The sequence below is a fragment of the Leuresthes tenuis genome, unplaced genomic scaffold (genome assembly GCF_036924035.1).
Source record: "Leuresthes tenuis unplaced genomic scaffold, fLeuTen1.0.hap1 SCAF_16, whole genome shotgun sequence".
In the NCBI taxonomy this organism is placed as follows: Eukaryota; Metazoa; Chordata; class Actinopteri; order Atheriniformes; family Atherinopsidae; genus Leuresthes; species Leuresthes tenuis.
The window spans coordinates 21,498,427-21,522,556 of NW_027325370.1; the positions used below are offsets into that span (position 1 = coordinate 21,498,427).

A 24,130-nucleotide genomic window follows, 5' to 3' on the forward strand; every position below is an offset into this window, starting at 1 on the left:
TTTGTCACTGAACTAAGAAGCAATTTGTTTCCAGTGAGTCTTTAAACAAAGAATAGTTAGGAACAATATAACATCAAAGCGGCATTTAACAGCAATGAAAAGGGGGGGTGGGGGGGCGTGGGTGATGGAGACTGGCACTTTTTGTTCAATGTGAATAGCTGCACTCGGTCTTGTGCAGGGTAGCTGAGAATGGCTCCCCTCTTTGGTACCCCCTCGTCTGTGGAGGCGAGCTTTGCGCTCAGACTTTTTTTTATTAGCCTCAGTGGTCTGATTTGTTAAAGGGCGGGCAAGGTGCCAAGATTTGGCTTGGCTCGTGTTTTACCCCAGTGTGAGTGCCAGGTTTGGTGGATGGGGACCGGGTGAAGTAAGACTAAAGCAGAGTCACCCAGAGTACACATACACAGTTTCACACAATGAACTCTTATGCTTTCTTCACTGTGCTGTTGTGTGTGTGCTGGCTGATAAACACAATTTTTCTCTTTCACAGCCATTATTGATGCATAAAGAGAAAAGCCATATAATCGAAAATTAAGATGATCGAGCCAGAGAGAGAGAGAGAGAGAAACTTACGAGGCTCTTTAAGAAAATCTTGTGGATTTTCTTAAATCTCCTCTGCCTCTTTCAGGCGCCTCATAGAGACACAGGGTGACGTGGAAGGCTTGCAGTTAACAGCCTGCTGAGTTAGTTTAGCACTAAACTACAAAAGGTGATGTGAAACGCCGGACCCTACGCCCAGGCTCTATTTATTGGTTTCAGATCAGTCAAACTTTCCAAAGTTCCTGACTGTGTCTCAGTCTAGTGGCCTTGTGAACGAGGCTAATTGTTATATTTACCACGCTGTGTGTTTTGATTGAGTCTCATCTGCTCATCGAGTCATGTCTGGCGTTCATTCATATCAATAACTGAAGATGATCAGCTTCATGGATCTAAATTGGTCGGTTCAGTACATAATTCAAGCAGCTAATGAAAAATCGTCGGATTTATCTTATTTTTTTTACGTTGTGGCAACAGGTTGTGACTATTACCGAGACGGCTCCTGAAAAATTTAATTTTTCCAATCAAAAAAAGGAGGATTAAGGAGACTGTTAAGTTTGAGCTCTTTACAGCTCGAGTTAATTTCCAATGTTTCAAGCTGAACCGAATTAGATTTGATGAGGGATTGGAATGGATTGGGGTTTAGTAAGAGGATTCTAATTCAATAAAATGTCATTTAGCCTTAAGGCTTTGGTTTTGATTGACATTTTGTGTGTAGACTGGCTGCAGTAGCTGCAAATTTTAACTCTTCAACTGCACCTTTTTCATCTATCGCCGATATTTTTTTGCCCATTGTCTTTGGTGGGAGCGAAACTTAAGTTGTTTTCGATACCAAAGACTTGACCCGGATTGGATCCAAATTACATTAGATTGTGTTCTGACAGGCGTAAGCCGTGCATTAAGGCTGGATTGTGGGACTTTTTCATCAAAAATAACGTCACAAATGTTGCAAGCCCATGAAACTAGTTCACACAATGCTGGTTAAGCCTATAAGCACATGGTAGATTTCAGTATTTTGCATTTTATGTGCATATATATGTCACATATGTGCGGCAGTATTAGAATTTGGAGCAAAAGTCAGCTTTGCAGTGAAACATTCAGCAAACAGTTCCACCAAACACGCACGTTCCTGTTAAGATGATTAGATTAAAATCAATTTTAATTTAAATTTTTTTGAAAGATTTAATCTTCCCTTCCATTTCTTTATAACGCAAGACCTCTAACTGCTCTTCTTCCTGTTTTTGTAAGAATTTCTTAACTTTGGGTTCATACAAACACAATCTTCATTGTGATTTTTGACCCTTTTTGAATCCTTTCTCCTTCTCGTTCCTGGGAAAGATCGTGCTCCGAGCGATTTTTGTATAATGGGCAGTCGGCAGGAGGAAAATGTCTCACACAAAGCAGCACGTGTCTCGGCTTTCTTCCTTGTTCGGCTGAAGGTGACAGATGATGGTATGTGTGTGGCTTTGCTCTCTTTATCTTATCATGACTGGCAGTGCGCTGCATGCAACTTTACTGTTGTCACAATCGAACCAGCTGAGGGAGGGTCAAGTCCCTCATATTCTCCTAAAGTCAGATTAAGTGAGAGAAACTCTTCACAACACGGTGTAGTAGCTCGCTAAAGGTGCACCAATCGTGCAGCATTGTGGCGCATGTTGTGCTTCTACTTGAGGGCCTCAACTTACACAACTTTTTTTTGCTTGTTTTTTTTTCCATTTGATTTGACACTTTTCATTAACTATCTTTTAAAAAGATTTGATGATTGCCAGTTTTGAGTTTCAACGCAATCGGAGGTGACGTTAAGGGACGCAGAGGAGGCCCACTAAGAAATGATTCATCAGCTGTGAGTTATGCAGTATCTTGTAATGTGGAAAGAGGAAGAAATCTCGCGAATGCAACAAACTGACGACTGAGTTAAATCGGCTTCTGTGACAGCACCTTTTGTCTGGGTTGGGTTTGGAAAGCAGAAACGCTGCCGAGACCAGGTCTCAGCAGTAAATATAAGCTGCTTTCTACCACTTTTGAGTTCGAGCTGATGGAGTTAACTGCTTCTGTGTAAGCATTTGCAATAAAACACAGACTCTGGATGCATCTTTATTGCATCTTTAAGTTGCTCTTACAAGTAGAAGATATTTATTGGTCTGCTAAAGCATGCCGGTGAGAGACAAATGAAAAAACATTCAGCTGGAGGGCTTATTCAGCTTGCTGGTGACAAGTGTGCGGAGATGAGGAGATGTGTCTCACAGGAGAGCAGACTGTAAAAAGGCCTTGGCGACTGCGAGCTTAACATTTCTCCTTTGATTCAGAATCTTAAGCTCATTCACACTGCTTTTATATTCAAGGCTTTGCGCTGGTATGAGCAGCACCACATGCCATTAACTTAATTTTACTCCCTTTGGTTTTCCTGGCTGTGTCAATGTGAGCACAAAGAGCTGTAATGATCACGCTGAAGGCTCTCTTGTCCCTGCTGGTGCATGCCCCTGAAAATAAATAAAGAAATAACTGGTGAGTTCATCATTGCTAAGCTATAAACTCTCTCCGCTTAAGCAGTTGTTCTCGGGCTCCATTTTTCTCCCCTTTCAATTAATAGGAAACAAATCAGCTGAAGGAGGGTCTTTGTTGGTTTGTGAGAGTCCATATATCACCTAAACTAGAGCTCTCACCCCCTCCTCCTCTCCCTCCTGCCCCCTAACACACACACACACACACTCCGACAGTCCCCATCTGCTCCCAATCACGGGTGCAGCCAGCGGTCAGGCACGTGCTAACACACTTGCGCACATAAACATACACAGCGCAGGCATGAGATCTGCCATGCAAACACACACGTGCACACACACACACTCACACCCCTAAACTGAGCTCAGAGATTTGGTTGTAAAACCTTCTCTCTTCCAGGATGTTCTCAATATAAGCTCAAAAGAAACGAGAGTGAACCCACTTTCAGCCTCTCACACACACACACACACACACACACACGGTGAGGCACAGTAACAGATGAACATTAGACATCCTGGTGGTGTGCTTTACTGATGACAGGGTGTCATGGAAACGCCTAGTGTTCTCCATGGTTACTCACTGTTTACCCCTACGGGATACTCTTTTGTGATTGTTCAGACAGAACACTTGAGCTACTACAACATCTCAGCCTGGCCAAAACATACTCGCACACACACACTCTCTCACACACACACATTGTTTCTTATCAGGATCTAAATGGACTCAAATTAGCCTATTATGTGCCATTGGGATTAGCACTGAGATTTAGCCTAATAGTCTGTTTTTGTCCGCTTCCTCCATGAAGTCCATGAAGCATTGGAGAGATTTGCCAATATAGTCTTGATGTTTAAATCCACTTGTATGGATTTGGAGCTCATTTAGTGGAAAGATGTGGAAGCACTTTGTTGCCTTATGTAGTTAGTGGTTGAGTGGCTGAATTCAGGATCACGTGATGTTGCTACTTTCAGGTTTCAACCGTTTGGCTTCCTGTAAAACTTGTGTCTCAACATCCCTTTTCGTGTAGGTGTGTGTGTGTGTGTGTGTGTGTGTGTGTGTGCGAGCGTATTTTTGGTCTGGCTGTGGGAGCGGTCTGTGAGTCAATGCAAATGCACAGGAGCCATGATGCGTGTGTTCTGTGCATGGCACCCATAATGAAGACAAAAGCCCACAGTGAGGCTTGCTCACAGTTCCTTCTCCTCATTAAGGCGCCAACGCCGCTTCCTGTGCACATTATGGGGCTGATGATTAATAATGCTGCTTGTTTTCCATTAATATGACCCTAACGAACATGAAGTGGCCGGCGTGAGTGTTTAAACTTTTTGTGTGTGTGTGTGTGTGTGTGTAATCTTCTTTTTTTGTTTTCCAAATCTTCAGACTTCATTGACGTGCCCACGTAGGACCACACCCCCAGCGCGAGGGGAGGGCAGCATCTGATCATCCGTCATCTTGGCGCCGTCATAAGGTGGGCTAAAATCCTGTATGGTTGGCATGGTAACGGCCTGCTGGGTTCAGGTTGAGCAGTTTGTCAGAGTCAGTTTCTTGTTGTTGCCATACTCTTGCAACATCCCCCCTGACCTGAACACGGAAATGCAGAGAACACTGTGTTACGAATGTTTTATGGAGGTGTTTTTCGTGTGCGATTGAGGTCTGGATCGCGAAAGGTAGAATAGTTTCTGGAAAAAGAGTCAGTCAGCGGTTACGAGCGAAACAAACGGTTGACTGTTTTCAGGCAGTTGAGAAAATGTGGAGAGGGAAGACGGCAAGGAGACAGGAGGAGAAATCAAATTATTCTTTGTGCTCTACCTGCCACAGAGGCTGAGAGAGAGCATTAATCTTTCTCCCCCTGTTTGCAGGTGACAACAACACGCACGCGCACAGACTCGCACAATACATGTGGTCAGACATAACCAAACCGCACTTTCTCTTTTGTTCACGTGTGTTCACACACAGGTGGTTCTGCAGACATGCTGCCGTTGCAGCGAGAGCAGGAGTGAGTGATTGTGTGAGCACTGAAGTCTGTTCGAAAAGGAGAGAGAGAGAGAGAGAAGAAGAGGACTTGGCTGACTTGTTTATGGCAGTGAGGAAGGTGAAATACCGGCGAGTGAAGATGAGGAGGGGGCCCAATTTTCCAACAATGACCCAAAGCAAGAAAATGATTCATTTCGCTGCTGGTGACTGGCAGTTGGAGCGCTTCAGGGGTTTTTGGATGGGCACGAAAGACGCCTGGAAAAAGCTGAAAAGTAGATCTTACTGCAAAATTTCAAATTATAGGAACCTGAGTTTGATTACGTTTTGTCTTAAGAGTTCCCTTTGAGTTTTTTTTTGTTTTTTTTTTTCCGTCCGCTGAGGGCCAGTTTTTTTTCCATCACAGTAGGTAATTTACAATTTGCTTATTTGACAACAGCAGTTTTTAAATCCCAAACAGACCTCAAGATCAGAAATGTATTGAAGTAAGGTCAGACCTGGCTTTGAATAGAAAGTTTTTGTTTTGTTTTGTTTTTCATTTAAAAGGTAAACAGTCGGCGACTCTCCGTGTCTTTTGCAACTCTGCAGCTGCAGCTCCTCACATTTATGGTGTGAGTTTACATGGCCAAACTAGGGCCGTGTGTCTCTGTTTTGTCAACACAGATTATGAAAGAGTGGCAAGCGAGTAGGCGGGGAGGCGACAGCGCTGCTATTTGCATCGCCTGGCCTGGGCTCGCCTGCCTCTCTAACTTTTGTCACCTTCCTGCTCCTCCCTTTTGTCGCCGATGGCCAGCAACCTGCTCGACACGGTCTTGCCTTCACGATGCTTTCTTACATCCCATAAAGAGAACGGAAAGGGAGATGTTCAAACACACAGTCAGTCAGTGCCACAGACAAGCAGAAAGTGATACAGCCAAACAGTTTTATACATATTTTTACCATCCAATTTGCCTTAACCTTGACGGTCCTTGTGCACAACAGTGAAATAGCTTTGACTGGACACTGATTGAAGCTTTTGGGTTGAGTTTATTCTGATACATTGCAGACTATGAACAGATCAAGGTTGCGTCATTGCTCATTTTTTCCTGTTGACACGTTGTCTGCCCCCCCACTAAGTCTTTCCTACATATTCCTGTTTGTTGCATTGTTTTTCCCTTCTGCTGTGACTCACCCTGCTGTGGGAGTTATGTCGTCTCTCCGCTTTGTTTTTTTGTACTGCTTTATTTTGCGGTCTCTCCAAACCTCTGTTTTGCTTTAATTTTGTTTTGCTGCACTTCATCATCAACACATTTCTAGAATTAGAACGAGTGAAGAGTCAACAAAGATCCTCAGCACAAAACCACGAGGACTGAAAGAGTTTCTGAGAATGTGGCTTCAGATCAATTATGTTAAGAGTTTTAGTACAAAACTCTCCCCTTCCTCCCAAGAGCGAAGCACAGAGCTAATTAAGTGCTCAGATTTTGGAAAGCAAATATAATCTGATTGGTGTTCATGAAATGAACAGTCAATATTTAATCATTACTCTCTAAATCCTGCAGACCTTTTAAAAGTTATGGTTGGAAACTTATTGCCGACTTAATTTTCTGTTGCCGTAATGATCATATTTTGTCCCCTTTGCTCAAAGGTAATAAAATAAGTTTTAGAAATGACGCAATTCTGTAAGGGGCTGCTGTGAAGTTACAGAGTAAGGGCCTATCATGCCACACAATCTGTGAAATCCCCCATCTACGAAAGAGGTTTAAAAAGGGCAAAACGTGATAACCAAGACACAGAGTTTAGACGTACCTGAAAAATAAAGTGTACAGTTGTTCCGTTCTAAGGTTTTACATAATGGGACACAATAAAAGGAAATTATCTGGTCCCTACCAAGTGTTGGACACCCTCAGATAAACTACAAGCCATGATATATTACACTTTTGTCATTATTTTAGAAGAAAGAACCAAAAGAAAACGAGCCAAGATACAGAAGCAGTGTGAAAAAGTAAGAACATCCTCCGCCAGGTGCTGATAATCAAACGTATTTTATTAATCATCAGGAAGTGGGAGCATGTCTATAAAAGCAGGCGTTTTGGCAGTTTGCTGGTCTGGAACATTCAAGTGTGTGTCAATACAATGCCAAAGGGGGAAATCTGGGAAGGGCCATTTACAAATAATCTGGAGTCTATCATTCTCAAGTGTGAAAGATTATTCACAATGGAAAACATTCGAGCTAGTTGACAATCTTCATAGGAATGGACGTTGCAGGAAGGTCACCTAAAGGTCAGACTGTGCAATTAGAAAAACCCCAAAAGCTACATCTCAGACTCCACAGGCCTCAGTAAGCATGTTAAATGTAAAAGTTCATAACAGTAAAATAGAAAAAGACTGAACAAGTATGGCTTGTTTGAAAGGATTCCCTTGAGAAAGCATCTTCTCTCTTTAAAAAAAAAAAGAAGGATTGGCAGCACAGCCAAGGTTTGCAAAGCTGCATCTGAACAAACCACAAGAAAGTATTCTAGAGTCAAATGTGAGGCCATCTGTCTGACAGCCAAAGCTTGGCTGAAATTGGTTCATACAACAAGACGATGATCCCAAACACAGCAGCAGGTCTACAACAGAATGACGGAAAAGGTTAAGAATCAAGGTGTTGCAGTGAGTGAGTCGGAGTCCAACCGTCACCCTGATCTGTGATTAAATGAATGCCCGCAAACCTCGATAAAACACGATAAAAAAGATGTTCTTTTTTTCCCCTCATGTCTGTAATTCAATGCTTTAGATCAAATGGTTTTAGATGTACATTTTGAAAACGGGATGAAATCTTTATTGCGCAACACGTTCATCGTCTGGATCCAATAAACCTTTTTTTTTTTTTTTTTTTTTTAATTTCAGAAAAACTTGGCTAACACAATGGAGATCAAAGGTAGTGGCATGTATAATGTATGACGTTTGAGTTGATTCTGCTGAGTGATGGTTCAAAGTTGTAAGAAGTCTTCCTGTTTGGACTGGTTGGTGTTTACAGCCGGGAGACCAACTCCTACGGTGCGTTGTGTCTCATGATCCACTGCCCACCAGCCTCATTAAGATTATTTAGAACATGCTTTGGGTGTGGGTGTAATGGACTTTGCAGACCATCGTCTCAAATAACAAGGCAAAACTCATGGTTGGTGTCTGCATTTTCTCATTTGAGGTGTTTTCCCCTTTTCGACTGTTTAAACGGAATTTTGATGTTAGTTCTTTAGGTCTTTTCTAAGTTGAAGGGAATAATAATACTGCGTGGATTGGATCTTTTTCTAATCTGTTTTGCCATTTTACATCTGTGGAGCTGTCCTGTGTCGTGTCAGCTTCACTGAGACTGGATACCCAGCTTCCCAGTTTATGAGGTGAGCTGTTTCCCATAAACTCTGTTGTTCTGCTTGGTTCCAGGGTCACTGGTAGGCTAGTGTCCTGTATCAGAACTCAAGAGATTAGCTTCATCCCCGGTGATGACACAGTGTTGACCCAAGGGAAACCTCCTGTTGCACCCGTCTAATGATCCAGAAAATATGTGGGTCAGTGTTAAGGTCGCGACCCCGTAAAAATCACTTAGGTCAAGATCAGGGTTGAGAAGCCAGGTCAGAATCTCTAGCAAAGCTCAGAGTTACCAACCTTCATGGGAGCTTTCACCTGTGCACCTGAAAAGATCTCACGGTTGGTCAGTCAGCTGGGAGCTACGGTTGTTGGACTGCTTTTATTGCTGCTTGGTAGACGCTCTGACATTACACCTTCCCGTTCTTCCCATTCCCATTGAGTATTTTGTTTGTCCCACCAGAAGTCATGAGCCACACCCAAACAGATTGATCATGCTGACGCTGGAAGTTTCTTAGAGGCTTAGGACGGGGCTCTGAAGCTGTCTGACAGCTTGTAATGAAGTATTCCGTTGCCTTAACTCCCATGTAACACTTGGCATGTCATGACACCAAACAAGAAGTGGTGTTTAATCAGCCAGAAGACTGAAGGTTTACGTGCCTTACATGACTGGCGTCGTGCATTTCCACCACCACAAACTCCCTGCTCATTTGCAAAGATTCTAGTATTGCTGCTTTGACTGCTATTTAATGTTCATGTATGATTGATTGGTGGGGGGGGGGGGGGTGGGTTTCAGCAGAAAGCTGGTCACTGCATGGATTCGTTCAAAAGGGATCCTTTCTTATTATTCTAAACTGCATCCGATACCATCTGCTTTCAGTGGTAAATTCAGTTTAGAATATCTATTAACCCAGGTGCAAGGAAACTAGCACACTGGGTTTTTTTTTTTCCTCCACACACTCGCTCTTACACCCACAGCATCTCACTGTCAGTTTTAAATTGCCTTCTTCGTGCCCATTTCTCCTCTTCCTCTCGGTGCCCTCAATACCGCCATCACCCTCTGCCATTTCCTTCAGTGCGCATCTCATTCCCACCGCCCTCCGCCTCTGTATTGTACCCAGCACAGCCCCACTGCCTCTCTGCCACCAGGCCCCACTGCCTGTACTGCCTGTAGCGTGTAATTGACTTTCTCCCTGTGCTGGAAAAGCGGACGGCTCGCGCCAGGCTGGAGGTGACCCATTTCCCTGGGGCATTCAGCAACCTCCTAATCAACCATTCTCTGGGGTCGCCTCATTCACTCTGCAATTAGAGCAGCTCCCCTTTTGAGAACTCCATCAATAGGCGGGCGGGCGGGCGGGCATGCTTGATCGGCGTAGGAGCAAAGACTGAGTTTCACTCAAAACACTTTGCTTTGGCTCTTGGAGTTCTGAATCCTCCGACTTTGTACCTCCTCCTCGCCGCTTTTTGCCTCCTCGACTCCCTGGTGGTAGGTTTCATCAGACAGCGTCGTGCGGGGGTTTTGTCTAATGACGAGCAGCAGACAGGGAAGCAGGTAGACGGGCATGCAGGGAGGCAAACTGGGGGATAAGCAAGAAGAAATACAGGTAGACAGACAAAGGCTGGCAGACCGTCTGATAGGGGGGACTCTAGGGAGAGATTAAAGGAGAAATCTGAAAGAAACTCTTAAGAGGGAGGGAATGAGCAACACTTTTAGAGTATTTCATGCTTTTAGAATAAGATTCATGAGCATCCCCTTTTGTTGCCTGTTAAGAGAATGCACTGTTGTTTTACCTCTTTTTGAAAACATGCACAGAAGCGGCCCACGTATTGATTTTGTCTCCGTAACAAGGCGTGTTCATCACTTGCATGACCTTGTAACTAACCAACGCTGGAGAAAATTCCCCTTCCAAGCACAAACAAACAGGAAAACCCAAACCCAATTAGGTGGTTTCTTGGACTGCTTTGATCCCACACAAAGGAGCCTGAGATGATGGCGGATGATGATTAAATAACAGACTGGCATTTCTCTCCTGCCGCCGGCCTGATTTGCTATGCAGGAGAGGCAGTGCTCTGGTCAGAGGATAACCATGTAATCAATGGAATGAAAAAGCTGCTCTGGCTGTGAAGGTTAAGAGGGGTACTGAGACTTTCAGCCCACTCTGTGCACCACACGTGCATTCAAAACACACTCCAGACAGTCTGAACGCTACACCACCTCCTCTAATTCCTCCTCCTTTCACCTGTTCCCCATCCCTCCTGTCTTTCTTTGACATTCCTTTATCTTTTTCCCTCAGCTCTCTCCCTCCCACTGCCTCCGCCTCTTTCCGCTCTGATTACCCCTCCTCTATTTTTGTTTTTTTTCTCCCTCTGCATTTTCTCCCCATATCCTCTGTCTTCACTATATTTGTGCTCTTTCTCCCCTTCATGTACTTTCCTCCCTTCTTTCCCTCCCTCCCTCCTACCTTTCCCCAGTGTCGGCTGCTGTCACTGTGGCAAAGAAAGTGACCAATCAGCACTCACTTCACAGCACAGGCTTCTCCCTCCCTCCCTCCCTCGCTTATTCTTCCATTCCTTCTCCCTGTTCCGTCCTCTTCCTCTTCCTCCTCCTTCCTCTTTCATCCCGTCTGCCACTCTTCCCCACAACCTTTATCAGCTCACTTCCTGGAGACGATATGTGATGCATTATGGGAGACAGACGGCTGTCTAACGGGGTTAGTTGTGAACCGTGGCTTATCATCAGAGACACTGCTAATCCGATGTGTGTGTGTGTGTGTAGATGTACCATATGAGCTGATGAACTCATGCATGCACGGGCCACACACACAAACAAACAGCCTCACATGCTTACTCTCATATTCTCCAAATAGGAGGAGGAGGTGGAGGAGGAGGAGGCCGACCAGACATGTTTATGTTCGTCAGTCTCTACCAGGAGAATACGATTTGCATGATATAAGCATATTTCAGCCTGTGTGCTGCTTTACAGCCTGCATCGGTTTTAGTTGTTTTTTTTCATGCTGAATTCAAGAGTTCACAATTACCTGTGTAACACCGGCTAAAAGGCTAAAAGTTACTACATAATCCCTTTCTCTGTCTGTCTTATTTACACCTGTGTGCGCGCGTTTGCTTCTTCCCCTCAGGTGCTGATATGTGTACACGATGAGCGGACTGGGGGAGAACTCCATGGAGCCTCTGAGCTCAGAAAACCGGAAACGCAAGCTCTCCACTTGCGACCTGCCCGGTCTGGGGTGAGTGCGTGAGATCAGCACACGAGAGGTGAAATGCAGGAAAGTGGGCTACTGGGTCAGTGTTTTTTGTCGAGTCGGGGCCATGCAGCTATCATTGTGATCAGTAAAAACTACACAGACGCCTTGATGTGATGAAGTCACCCCACATTTCCTGTTTCTACCAACAAAACTGCAGTACTGTGCAAAAGTCTTTATCCATGCCAAATTTCTCTATATTTTACCACTTAGGAGCCAGACTTTCTTGTAATTCTTTAAGGTAGTCTTGAGCAATAATTCTTCAGGCTTTCTGAATATCTTTGAAAGTTTTTGGTTTTTTTTACTAATTTTCAGTAGCTGACCATTTTCTGAGAATTGTGTATTTTTTTTTTCATCGTTCAGCCATTAAACACTGACCTATGAATCATTAAAGCATGAGAAAGGCACCTAACTCTAGGGATAAACCTGTATTGTGTCTGTATGTAACAGACAACTTAGTAAAAGTGGCAGAAACATTTCCACGTTTTTTTTCCACATTTCTTTGGCATCTAAACAATACCACAGATAACAGTTTGACAGACATGACATAATATTTTTGCACCAACAAGATGATTCCCAAAGTGCTATTACATGAAAACTTGGTAGAACTTGGCATTGGCATGCGCTGAGCCTTTGAAAAGTTATAGGAAAATTGAACAAGTGGAGGACAAAAGAAAAAGTTTCAGGCCAAAAAAAACTTTTAAAACGATTAAATCTACAGCAGATAAAGTGTATCTGATGTCCTTAAGAAACAAAAAATATAAAAGCAAAGACCAGAAACGGGACCTGAGAGATGCATCTAACCCTTCAGTTGATCCATCCACTGTTCACTGAAGCCTCATCAGAAATGGTCTCCATGGAAGGGTGGCTGTCAAGGAGCCATTCCTAAGGAAGGGAAACCAGGAGAAAGGGCTGAATTATGCCAATTGACCCAAGAAAATCACTGACAACAGGTGTTATGGGGTGATGAATCCTTCCCAGAGCCCGGACCTTAACAATACTGAAGCAGTGTGGGATCATCTTGATAGAAAATTGAACAAAAGGCAGCCAACATCCAAAGAAGAGCTTTGGAATTTCCTTCAAAAAGCCCTGAGAACTATTCCTGAAGACTACTTGGAGAAGTGACAAGAAAGCTTGTCTAAGAGGGTTCGGCTGTGTTGGAGAATAATGGAGGTCATCAAATATTGACTTTCAAGCTTGCGAGAATTGTACAAACAGTCTTGCATATATAGTGTGTTTCCACTTATGTTTGTACATGTTTCAGTACGTTGCTACACCTCTATTCTGTTTATTTGATAATATATATAAAGAAATTAGACTTTTGCACAGTGTGTATATGACAAAGAGTAACACTAGCAGTGGGACTGATCTACCAATCTGAATCTTGTTGAGAGTACTGCAGACATTTTAAGTAATGTCTGCTTCCCACCATTGGCAAGTGACTCTTAAGCTGCAACTCTCAATACAGCCATTGTTCTTAACCACAACAGATACACCACAGACTTCTCTACTAGACAAATTCCAAGAGGACAGCATCCACACAAACAATATGCTTTCCATTGATTGTGGCCTGCAGTACTTTGGGCACCAGTGGAATGTTGCTGAGGATAGTTCAGTGAGCAGAAAATGGCACTTCAGGATTAGTGCTCTTCATTTTGTTTAGTATAGATGTTGTTTATGTTCAGATTGAAAAAAGGAAAGGAGCCCTATGAAAAAGTTTGGTTCCCACAAAGCAGGAGAGTTCTAAGAAGACACCAAAATGTTTTCAGATAGCTTTTTTTTTTCCCAGTTTGTAATGTAAATTTAAAAAATGGCAGTTAGCAGGAACAATGGGAGGTCAAGATGGAGTCTCTCCAACTCTTGAAGTTCCAGTGTATGACATACAGGACAGTCTGGTGGCAGAAATGCAATACAGTATTCAGAAAAAGAGCAATGCATATTTTCCCTATTACCATTTTACTAGAGGAAGCCAGAAGGGATAAGCCAAACACTGGTTCTGCAGCAGGTTTTTTCCGTTTCCCTTCCTGATACTAGGAAGATAAGGTTGAGGTGGGGAGTTTTTCAGTTTGATGCAATACTATGCTGGATTAGATATCACTAAATCATACGTACGAGACCTTTATGCAGCCTGTGGCGAGTGTGCTTTCACTGAAACAAGGAAGAAATTCTTCACTTAAACATCAGCAAATTCAAGCTGAATGTTTGCCAAGGCCCTCACGGCCCCTGGACCAAAAGTTTATTGAGAAACGGTGGATTGACCTCGAAGAGTAGTGCATGTCAAGAGTCAAAAACCCGCAAACAAGAGCTGGCAACAAAAAAACTTTTACAGGTTGCGTTACTTACTAAAGAGGAAGGGATGTTACTGAGTGGTGATGATGCAGGGTGCCCAAACTTCTGCCTCCAGCCCTTTAGTTTTATGACTCAAACTATGAAAGATGGAAATAAAGAAGTAGTCTTGCTCATTGATATATAAGAAAGAGTGTCATCTGTAAATTTTAGCATTTTGGAAATCGTCTCATTTTTAAACAGCTTTTTCACACCAGCTGAAATGACTTTATAAGGGGTTCCCACAGTTTTGCATTCTCATGTACCAAACACGCTTGTGATGTTTTCAGACATAAAAGTAAAAAGAAATTGGAGTAACGTTGGCTTAGTTTAGGCTAACCTTTTGTCCGTTTTTCCCTGCAGGTGTGAGAGGAAGCGACGGGAGCAGGAGAGCAAATACATCGAGGAGCTGGCGGAGCTGATCTCCGCCAACCTCAGCGACATCGACAGCTTCAACGTCAAACCAGACAAATGTGCCATCCTCAAAGAGACGGTGCGCCAGATCCGTCAGATTAAGGAGCAGGGTGAGTGGACGCAGTTGTCTGAAATGGTGAAGGCTGCTGATGGCTGGAGTCACTAGAGACAGCGGAGGGTTCGCACACACATATGCACACCTCCTCAGAGCCCAAGTGCACGGACAAATCAGTCATTCATATACCACAAATTTCACAGCTCTAACTGCTTATGTTGGGGTGGAAACATCAGCAGTGCTTTGTGAAACTGTCATTCCTGGATACACGTGTGAGTGTGTGCGTGTAAGTGTAGTATAACCATGCACAGCTGTATGCAGGACTTCCTCAGTGGACGTCTGCTGGTAGTGACATGCCCCTCCGTTCTGCTGAGCTGCCTTACTGTATTATTACAACATCTGCTGTCGTCACAGTTCTGTGTCAGTTATGTTGTGGTCATTTCTGCAGCAGATACACAAATAAGCTGCAGGCTGACACGTTAGGCTTTGCGGATTGCATCACCACGGAAAATAACGACAGGTTTTAAGTCCAGGATTGAGGCGTAAGATGGGAAGAGATTCAGGGAGGGAACTCGGGGGAGAAAGCCTGTGGTGAATCTCGGTCTTTCTTGTTTCTGCTCGGCTCAGTCAGCGTCTGCCACCTCAACAGGAAGGGGAAGAGGCTACAGCTGGCCCTCACTGGCTGCTGACAGGTTGCCATAGTTACAGGAAGTGAAGACAGAAATGACACAGGCGTTTAGACTTGTCTCATGCACTCTACCTGTTCCTCTTCTCCCTTTCAGCCTGTGTTTTTTTACTCCATCAATCTATCTTGTTTTTTATCCCATTTGGATGTAAACTCATCTGCTTCTGCTGTACCCCCCCCCCCCCCCCCCCATCTTCAACACAATGAGGTTTGTTGCCAGTGTCTCAAGATTGAAATAAACTGATGAAGTGCAGACCCTCTCCTACTCTGATCATGTCTCAATCTGTTTTCTCTTCCTCTCTCCTCACCTTTCAGTCCTTACCTAACTTTGCAGTGCTTAGCTGTGAACAGTAATGGCCTTTTTTTCTTTGTGAGGGTATCTGTGCCCCTTAGGAGCTAATCAGATGAGATCAGAATGATTCCTAGACCTAAGCGGCACCCACCTCTTTCTCAGACCAAGCCCTGCATAAATACAAAGACCCAACCATTATCCGTTTCTCCTCTGTATCGTCTCTATCCACAGCCTCTGCTTTTTTCTTTCTGGATGACATTCCCTCTCTGTCTCAGCCCCTCCATTAATTCAGGTGCCTCAGCTCCTGCCCCTGCACCATTACAGCTTCCAGAGCTTCTCTTGCTCTCTCCCGCTCCCTCTCTCTCAGCCCCAGCCTACCAGATAGTTCCTCGCAGCCTGACACTGAATATAAAGCACGAGGACGGCAGCTACCTGCTCCACATGCGTCCAGCCCTCTGCTGCTCCTGACGGGCTCCTCACAGAAATATCTGTTTCCTCACCTGTAGTTTTGAACACCACACCACTCCTCCCCCCCAGCCTTCAAAAAAAAAAAATGTGAAGACTGAGAGACGCTGCCCCCTGCTGGTGAAGGCACAGTAGTGAATGACAGTATCTTCGGGTATCGTGGCTCTCACCTTGCGACTCTCCTTTGCTCTTTTTTTCTTCTTCTTCTTTGCCGTCTTGTTTTTTTTGTGTGTGTGTATAATGAAGCTCCTCTTTTTTCCCTCCCCCTACAGGAAAAGCTTCATCCAATGATGATGATGTTCAAAAGTCAGATGTGTCCTCAACCGGTCAGGGGGTCATCGACAAGGATCACCTGGGGCCCCTTCTGCTGCAGGTGAGTCCAGCGTTCCCTTCCTAACAACCAGACGGCATTGGACTCTTACTTCCAGTGGGGATGACTTTCTGTCGCTGTGCTGCCAGGCGCTGGACGGCTTCCTGTTTGTGGTGAATCGGGAGGGCAGCATCGTGTTTGTGTCGGACAACGTGACTCAATACCTGCAATACAAACAGGAGGAGCTCATCAACACCAGTGTGTACAACATTCTTCATGAGGACGACAGGGAGGAGTTCCACAAGAATCTACCCAAAACCAACCGTGAGAAACACACATGCACACAAACACACACCACACCATCATTAATGCATCCACTGGAAGGCTTCACGTCAGCTCAGAAGTAAACCCCGCTCGACATCTTCCACGGAGCCGAAGTGTAAAACAAACTTTGAGAGGTTACTCGCACACGTCAACGTAAACTCACTCAGTTATTTATTCATGCTCCTTCTCTCTTCACTCCATCTCCTCCTCTAATGAGGAGCTCCTGGGAAGCCTGCTCATGTGCATGAGAGCTGTTCAGAAACGCACACACACCTGACAAAACACACGTGTGCGCTGGAGCACCCACCCACTTGGTGCTGAGCAGGCAGAGCGTAGCGCAGCTGTCAGTCACACTTAGTGGTCCAGACAGTGTAAAACAGGCCCGAGCTCCCATGGCAGCCATCTGGAAACTACATACTGCTGAATAATGCACCTCCATACTTTCCTCTACTTAATTCAGCATGTTTCCATTTGATTTGTACTTGAGTAAACGTTCTGATTTACTTCCTTCACTACTTATTGTGTTTATTAACGTGCTTATGATCGTATTGCAGTTTTCAAGGTTCTTTATTTGTGTTTAAGCCTGTAAGTATGTGCACAGAGCACTATGTATAAAGCTGATTAATTATGGATGTGGGTGCTCGACTGCTACTCGATTAACTCTGCTGTAATGCTCGTAAGCAGCGGCGGCTCCAACAAGTCGTCAACGCGTTCTCCCACTTATTCAGGCACTTTTGTGGCGCACTCTCTTTTTATCCAATGTCCTTATCTAGTTTTTTGCTCACGCCTCTCAACTCACTCCTTCTCAGACTCATTCATTCTTAATATGGCTGCCTACGAAGATGAATATTGTGGTTGTCTGTTCTTCAACCTGCTTGCCTCTCCACTCTCTCACCCCTCATTGTGTCTCGCTCTGCTGCTCCGACCCTTCATTATCTTTTGGGCCTGTGAATGAAATGCGCTCCCGCTGCACATTCCTGTGGGATGACCGCTGACCATGCCAGCTATGGTTAAATACACACACATACGCAAGCAAGAAGCACACATATACCAACAAAAGCCCGTATAGCACAGATAGAAAGCGAGATGTAGCTGTTTGCCGGTGTGTTTTTGACCCCTCTGTCTTGCCTCACTGTTGACTAATTGCGTCTGAGGGGAGATTTCGGCCCCAGCGACTGTGCTGCTGGGTTTGTTTTGTGGGTTTGTTTTTTTTTCCTTCAGAGGAGAGAAACCCAAGGCCTTGCTAAATCACCTCTCACTATCACACAGACCCTCCTTACTTCTACCATGCTACCCTCCTCCCACTCGACATGTTCAACTCTCCTGGGCCCTCTCTTGTATCCTCCTTGCACCTGCCAGACAGAAACCACTGGCCAACTCAAGGCCCCGATAAGGCTTCACACAGACCTTGGACAACATTTGTCTCGCTATAGTTTCCTCTCTCAGTGAAGGTGACCCCGTCTAAATGTGTGTGTCTGTGTGTGCGTGGTGTCTGGGCCTAAATGAGGATAGATGGCTGAGTGTCCCCGGCCTCTGCCCACTGCAGAGCAGACCAAGAGAGAGAGATATTGGAAATCGACTCTTTGGCTTCATTAATCCCATGGTCCATTTAGGCTTCTGTTTCTCAGTTTTAGAGGGACAATCCATGTTGCAGTGTGGTTTGTAGTGTTTGTGAGATGTGGCAGGATAGGGTGGGAGCTGTTTGGGATATTTGATTACAGACAGTCCATTCAGGGCTGTGTGCGGTTTTTCAGCCCCAGACACTTGATGCTCATTCCATTTTACTCCCAAATGCAACTTCCCCTTTGTTTGTGTGCCTTTTTTTTTCTTTCTAGTAAATGGGGTGTCGTGGGGAAGCGAGGCAGCCCGACAGAAGAGTCACACCTTCACTTGCCGAATGCTGGTCAAATTTGGCCACACCCACGGCCCGGTGGAGGAGGGGCCAGGAGGACCACGCTATGAGACTATGCAGTGTTTTGCTCTCACTCAACCCAAGGCCATGATAGAGGAGGGAGAAGGTAGGGGGAGCGACATACAAGGAGCCCTACATAAAAAAATGTGTTTAGTTCAGTTTTACCTGTGTCAGATATTTGACGTTCAAAGTCCAGGATAATGTAAGAGGTGAACCTTACACCTGAGTTTGACCTGAGTTTTATCACTCACAGTATGATATGCATCATAGTACACTGGCTTAGAAACTCGTGTGAACACAGACTGAAAAGACTTCACCGAGAAGTTGAATTCATCACGTCAACAGTGGTTCTGAAATTAGTAAGATTTGCATGTTTCTAACTCCATAGAATATTTTCCTATAAGAGTCAAATCAAAGATCATTTTCATATTGTGCACCATTAAAGCTTGTCTAGCAAGCACCTTTAAAGCGTAATGAAATTCCTCAAAGCATAGATTTACAAAATGTGTCATCTTTTTTTCTTTTGTACATAAGCAAAGACTTCCCTGGATAATAGGTCATCTGAATAGCACTTTCTGCTATACCTCTAAAGCAATAACGGTGCCTTGATAGATGTTCAAATTACACGTGTCATGCGCACTAATGCCCCCTCATACCTTCATGGATGGTGGCTGTTCAACTGTGCACTGATAACAAGCCCAATCGTCCTGCTAGTCTTTAGCAGGATCCATGATTACCAAAGAGATGGTTTTCCACTTTACATCAGTACATCTTGAATGAGCTGAGGCTCACAGAAGGAAGCGGTGTCTTTGGATCATGGTTCACACTTATAATAGCGCTTTTTACCTGAACTGGGTGCTAAAGAATTTGACCGTAATTGTGTTATTCAGCCATCTCCCACAAACACCCATGTTATCGTGAGAGTTTTTTGAGCATCTTTTTATCTCCTTCCATCCAAAGTATCAATGAAAAAAGGCCGCACTGACTAATAAAGTATGTATACGAGGCCGCTCATCTTGAGCAGAGTCACCTGGCACTGTGTTGGCTCACAGCAGTTTAATAAAAATTGACGAAAAACAACACGCAGTGATTATGAAACATTGCTGACGGTGCTCTTGTCTCACCTGCAGACCTTCAGTCATGTATGATCTGTGTGGCCCGTCGCGTCACAGCCATGGAAAGAACAGAGAGTTTCAATACCCGACATGAGCTTTCAGGTGAGGCGCCGCATGCTCACGAAACGCAGATTCCAAAACGGGCCCTGTTCTTCATTCTTTTATCCATCAATGACTTTGACTCATCCTCCTTCCACCTCCTTGTTTCCTCCCTTCTCTTGTCCTCCCCGGCAGGTAAACTGATTCAGATCGACCCGAACTCTCTGCGAGCATCGATGCGCCCGGGCTGGGAGGACTTGTTGAGGCGTTGCATTCAGATGTTTCTTCAGCACAGCGATGGGCAGCCCTGGTCGCACAAACGCCACTACCACGAGGGTGAGTCACGCCTGGATGCTCGCACAGCTGGAATCAGCAACTGTACTGCCCTAAACTTAGTTAATTAATCTCAGTTAAATCCACAAATAAATATATGGAGGCAAAAGCATGAGAATGGAGCAGTACTTAATTAACTGTACGGTCTGCTGTGTATTCAGCGTATCTTACGGCGCTCTATTTATAGCAATGAATGCTCATTTTCTGACTAAAGTTATTTGTCTTTAGTTTGTTGTTGCCTCCTATCTTTTCAGACGGTACCTCTGAATCTCAATGAGATCTGCTGTGTAAACACATAAACGCAGCCCATGCATAAGCATTTTAGTATTGATCTCATGAATAAGAATGTCTGAGCGTTTCTACATTGGTGCTCCTTGTGCCTGCAGAGCCAGTTTTTAACGTAAAGGAAGTGATGACCTTTGTTGTCAGTTCAGTGTTTCTGGTTGTTTAGTTTTATCTCCCTGTGCAGCCTTTCTCCAGGGTCATGCCGAGACGCCCCTGTACCGCTTCTCCCTGTCTGACGGCACTCCGGTCACAGCCCAGACCAAGAGCAAACTCTACCGTCACCCAATGAGCAACGAACCGCAGGGCTTCATCTCTACGCACCTACTGCAGAGGTCGGATACCGACAATGCACACATTTTATTCAAACTCAACACATTGTGTTGTACTGTATTGATATGGCACCTTCCAGTATTTCTGTACCAGACAGCCAAGGCATTCAAGCCACATGAATAGCTGAAGTAGCTTTTATACGCCGACATACTGTGAATTGTGAGAGAGATTAGAGTGGGAGACACGGTGCTTTCAAGGTTTTTGCTTCTTTCTTTTTTTTTCTCAAAAATTTCATTTCATTTTATTTTTCTTTCCTCACAGGGAACCGAATGGTTTCCGCACAGCGCCAGGTGGTGGCATGATGTCCAACACGATGCGACAACAGGGCATGGGCAGCGCCAACCCCAACGCCCAAATGAATGTGAACACTGGTGGGGGGATGGGGATGGGAGGCATGGGAAGCATGAACAGGGGTTTTGGCATGAATGAGCAGGGCCACGTGGGTCACATGGGCCCAATGGGAGGCGGGTCAATGTACGGAGGGAGCGCTGGAGGAGGAAGTGGCGGTGGAGGCATGGGCAACCGCATAATGCAGATGAATCAGATGGGCCAGATGAATCAGGTGGGGCACATGAATCAGATGGGTCCCATGAATCACCCGGGCCAAGGCATGCAGCAGCACCCACAGCAGCCCCCCTTTCAGAGCAGTGGAGGGTTTGGGCTCAGTGGCATGAGCAGCCCATCAGGAAGCCCCAGAATGAGCGGACCCCAGCAGGGACTCCTAATGTCACCCCGGAACCGGGGCAGCCCAAAGATGGGTGCCAACCAGTTCTCCCCTGGAGGTAAGACTGACAGTTAGTAGTCTAGTCATCTATAGACATAATTGTTTATGAATTTATGACAGTAGCATTTAGTATTTATTTGATAGTGTTATCATGAGTTTTTTTTCTTCGCTCCAGGTATACACTCACCTATGAGTGGTATTGGTAGTGGTGGAGGAAGTGGAGGTGGCACCTCTACATTCTCCAGCAGCTCTCTTAATGCGCTACAAGCCATCAGTGAAGGAGTAGGGAGCTCACTCCCTTCCACTTTGACATCCCCCTCATCAGCTCACAAACCAGACAGCTCTCCCAGCATCCATTCCTCCTCCTCTTCCTCTCAACCCACTCAGCAGGCCAAACCAGGCCAAGATGGCTCCAAAAGTCCAGCAGGAGGCTTAGGACCTGGACCAGGTGACCATCACCATCCAGTGCACCATCACCACCATCATCAGCAACCGCAGGCTGAGACTTCTGGAGACCGACCCGACAGCCAGGCAGCTCCAGCGACTAAAGAGTGTGGTGAGGGAGGCAATGAGGCAGGGGTGGCGAGCTCCGAACCCCCACGGAGAGTGCCAGACAGTAAGGGACATAAGAAGTTGCTGCAGTTGTTAACTTCTCCAACTGAGGAGCTGGGAATAGGTGGTAGTGGCCCAACAGCCCCCCCTGTTGCACCCCCACCAAACAGCAGCAGCACTACAGCAGGTCCAGACAGTAAGGACACCATCGGAGGAATGGCTAGCCCCTCTTCCACAGGAGTGTCCTCCTCTTCTTCAGCCAGTGTCAGTTCAGGACAGGCACCCGGGCAGGGCAGCACATCGGCATCCATCTCATCAGCCCACTATTCGGGCTCGTTGCAAGAGAAGCACAAGATCCTCCACAAGCTTCTTCAAAATGGCAATACTCCGGATGAAGTGGCTAAGATCACAGCCGAGGCGACAGGAAAGGTGTCGCTTGTCGGCCAGGAGGGTAGTGAGGCTGGAACAGGAGTTTCAGGGGCCGGGTCGGGCCCTGGGTTGATTACAGACCCCAAACAAGAGCAGCATAGCCCCAAGAAGGAGAAGACTCATGCCCTCCTCCATTACCTCCTCAACAAGGATGATTCCAAAGAGCCAGTGGATGTTAAGCCCAAACTCGAAGAGTTAGAGGGGAAGGGACTTCCAGGGACCGCTGGCGGCCCTTCACCTGAACATCCTGAGAGCAAGATCAAGTCAGAACCACCTGATGACGTAAGATTGTGTCTTTAGATGGAACTAGATTACTGCAGCTGTAATATCTTCACGACCTGACTATTAGCTTCCTTATTTAGTCTTGTCGTTTACAAACTATCCTTGCAGTGGATTGATATAAATCTTTATAGACATAGGCTGATCAGTGTTATTTTTATGTTCAGTTACACAACCTGGAGTCTATCCTGGGAGAACTGAGGGGTTCAAGCTCTGACTTTTACCCTGATCAGGCTGGAGGTGGAGGGGCCAACGACACAGGAAACAAGCCGCAGGGTTGCCTTGACGACAGTCTGCAGGGTAAGTGGTTAAAGAATTTTTAAAAAAAAAAGTAAAAACATGCCTAAGCGAAGTGACAGTTACACGCAGGGCGGGTGTTGTGACATCACATGCAATGATGTTAAAATAGAATGCCACCGAAACTGCGTCAGGCACCAACAAATGCCATCTTTCCGGGCTGTTTCACTCCAACAGCAAATGCAAGTGTCCAGCACGTTCTCATCATTATGAAGAAACTGTAATACAGTCTCCTCCTTGTAGTGTTTTGGAAAGTCATAAAGTAGTTAACACTCGCCTGTGATTACTCACACTGGAATAATAAATACAAAGATATGTATGCAGATGCAACACTTGACGTTAAAAGCCATTTAAAAGTACATCATAACTCCACTGAGTACGATAAAAAATGCACTATGTGCTCCTCCTCTGAATAAATGAGGACACATAAGACCCCACGGGGGGAGGCTGAAGAGGTGAGTGAATTTTGTAGCACAGTTAAGGCTCCGATATTGTAAATCCTATCACAGCAGCAAACAACTCCTTGCTGTGTGAAGATATAGTGGTGCATTGATGTTCTTACCAGAGTGGGCAGCCTCTCTCCCTCGTATTTTCCTGCTCATAAGCTCTTTGTTGTCATGAGACGGTGCAAAAGCACACGCATGCCTCTTTGGAGGCGGGCAAAGTCCTTTTTCTTACTGAGAAACACACATTCTTTAGTTAAAAAGACTCTCTGAAAGAGAGGGATGAAAGCCCAGTCCAAATTGGCCCCACAATGGTTTCTTAAGATTGTTTATTACCGCCTTTAAAATGGGCATCTGTGAGAAAACGCACAAGACCTTAAACTGAACAATGGTGTTTTGTTGTTTTTTTTTTATCTATTTATTTATTTAATACACTTGTACACACTTCTTTCTGTTTTTTTGTAACACTCTCCATACAAATATTTTCATGTCTTAGTACTGATGTCTTAACATATATTCGATGCAGCAGAGATAGCTCAAAAAGATCCCCTCTCTTTTGTGGTGATCAGGGAGTCCAGTAATGGGTCCAGGACCTCGAGGGCCCTTCCAGAGGGCCATGTCCATGGACGGGAAGCCACCTGGTGGGCCTGGAGGAGCAGGTCGACGTCCCATGCTCATCAAGCAGGAGAACATGATGGGCAGCCCAGATAGCTACCCAGGAAACATGGGTGCGTGTTCAGGTGGCCCTGCATTGATTCTTTTTTCCTGTCCCCTTCCCCTCACTGTTTTTATGGTTTGTGTTGCCCAACTTCAGCCCTCCACTCTATCACCATGAAAATGATCACCTACACAACCATTGCAGGTGTAACTACATGTTAGGGACTATGACTGGGCCACACTTTCCTCCTGTAACACTTTAGTGATTCTGACACACACACAT

General features: G+C 45.2%; 1 protein-coding gene across 2 annotated transcripts in view; it reads left to right on the forward strand.

The window, feature by feature from the left end:
* Positions 1 to 24,130, forward strand: part of LOC140271110 (nuclear receptor coactivator 3-like) — a 58,467-nt gene that overhangs the window by 24,863 nt on the left and 9,474 nt on the right. The window contains exons 2-14 of one of the 2 annotated variants that reach the window (XM_072366180.1): positions 4,408 to 4,495; positions 11,460 to 11,567; positions 14,271 to 14,431; positions 16,091 to 16,191; positions 16,278 to 16,452; positions 18,288 to 18,470; positions 19,495 to 19,581; positions 19,714 to 19,854; positions 20,321 to 20,468; positions 20,728 to 21,248; positions 21,366 to 22,453; positions 22,618 to 22,750; positions 23,760 to 23,930. In XM_072366180.1, coding sequence (XP_072222281.1) covers positions 11,479 to 11,567; positions 14,271 to 14,431; positions 16,091 to 16,191; positions 16,278 to 16,452; positions 18,288 to 18,470; positions 19,495 to 19,581; positions 19,714 to 19,854; positions 20,321 to 20,468; positions 20,728 to 21,248; positions 21,366 to 22,453; positions 22,618 to 22,750; positions 23,760 to 23,930 — 2,998 coding nt within the window. In that variant the 5' untranslated portion in view covers positions 4,408 to 4,495; positions 11,460 to 11,478. The remainder of the gene's footprint in view (positions 1 to 4,407; positions 4,496 to 11,459; positions 11,568 to 14,270; positions 14,432 to 16,090; positions 16,192 to 16,277; positions 16,453 to 18,287; positions 18,471 to 19,494; positions 19,582 to 19,713; positions 19,855 to 20,320; positions 20,469 to 20,727; positions 21,249 to 21,365; positions 22,454 to 22,617; positions 22,751 to 23,759; positions 23,931 to 24,130) is intronic. The other variant, XM_072366181.1, reaches the window with a different exon arrangement.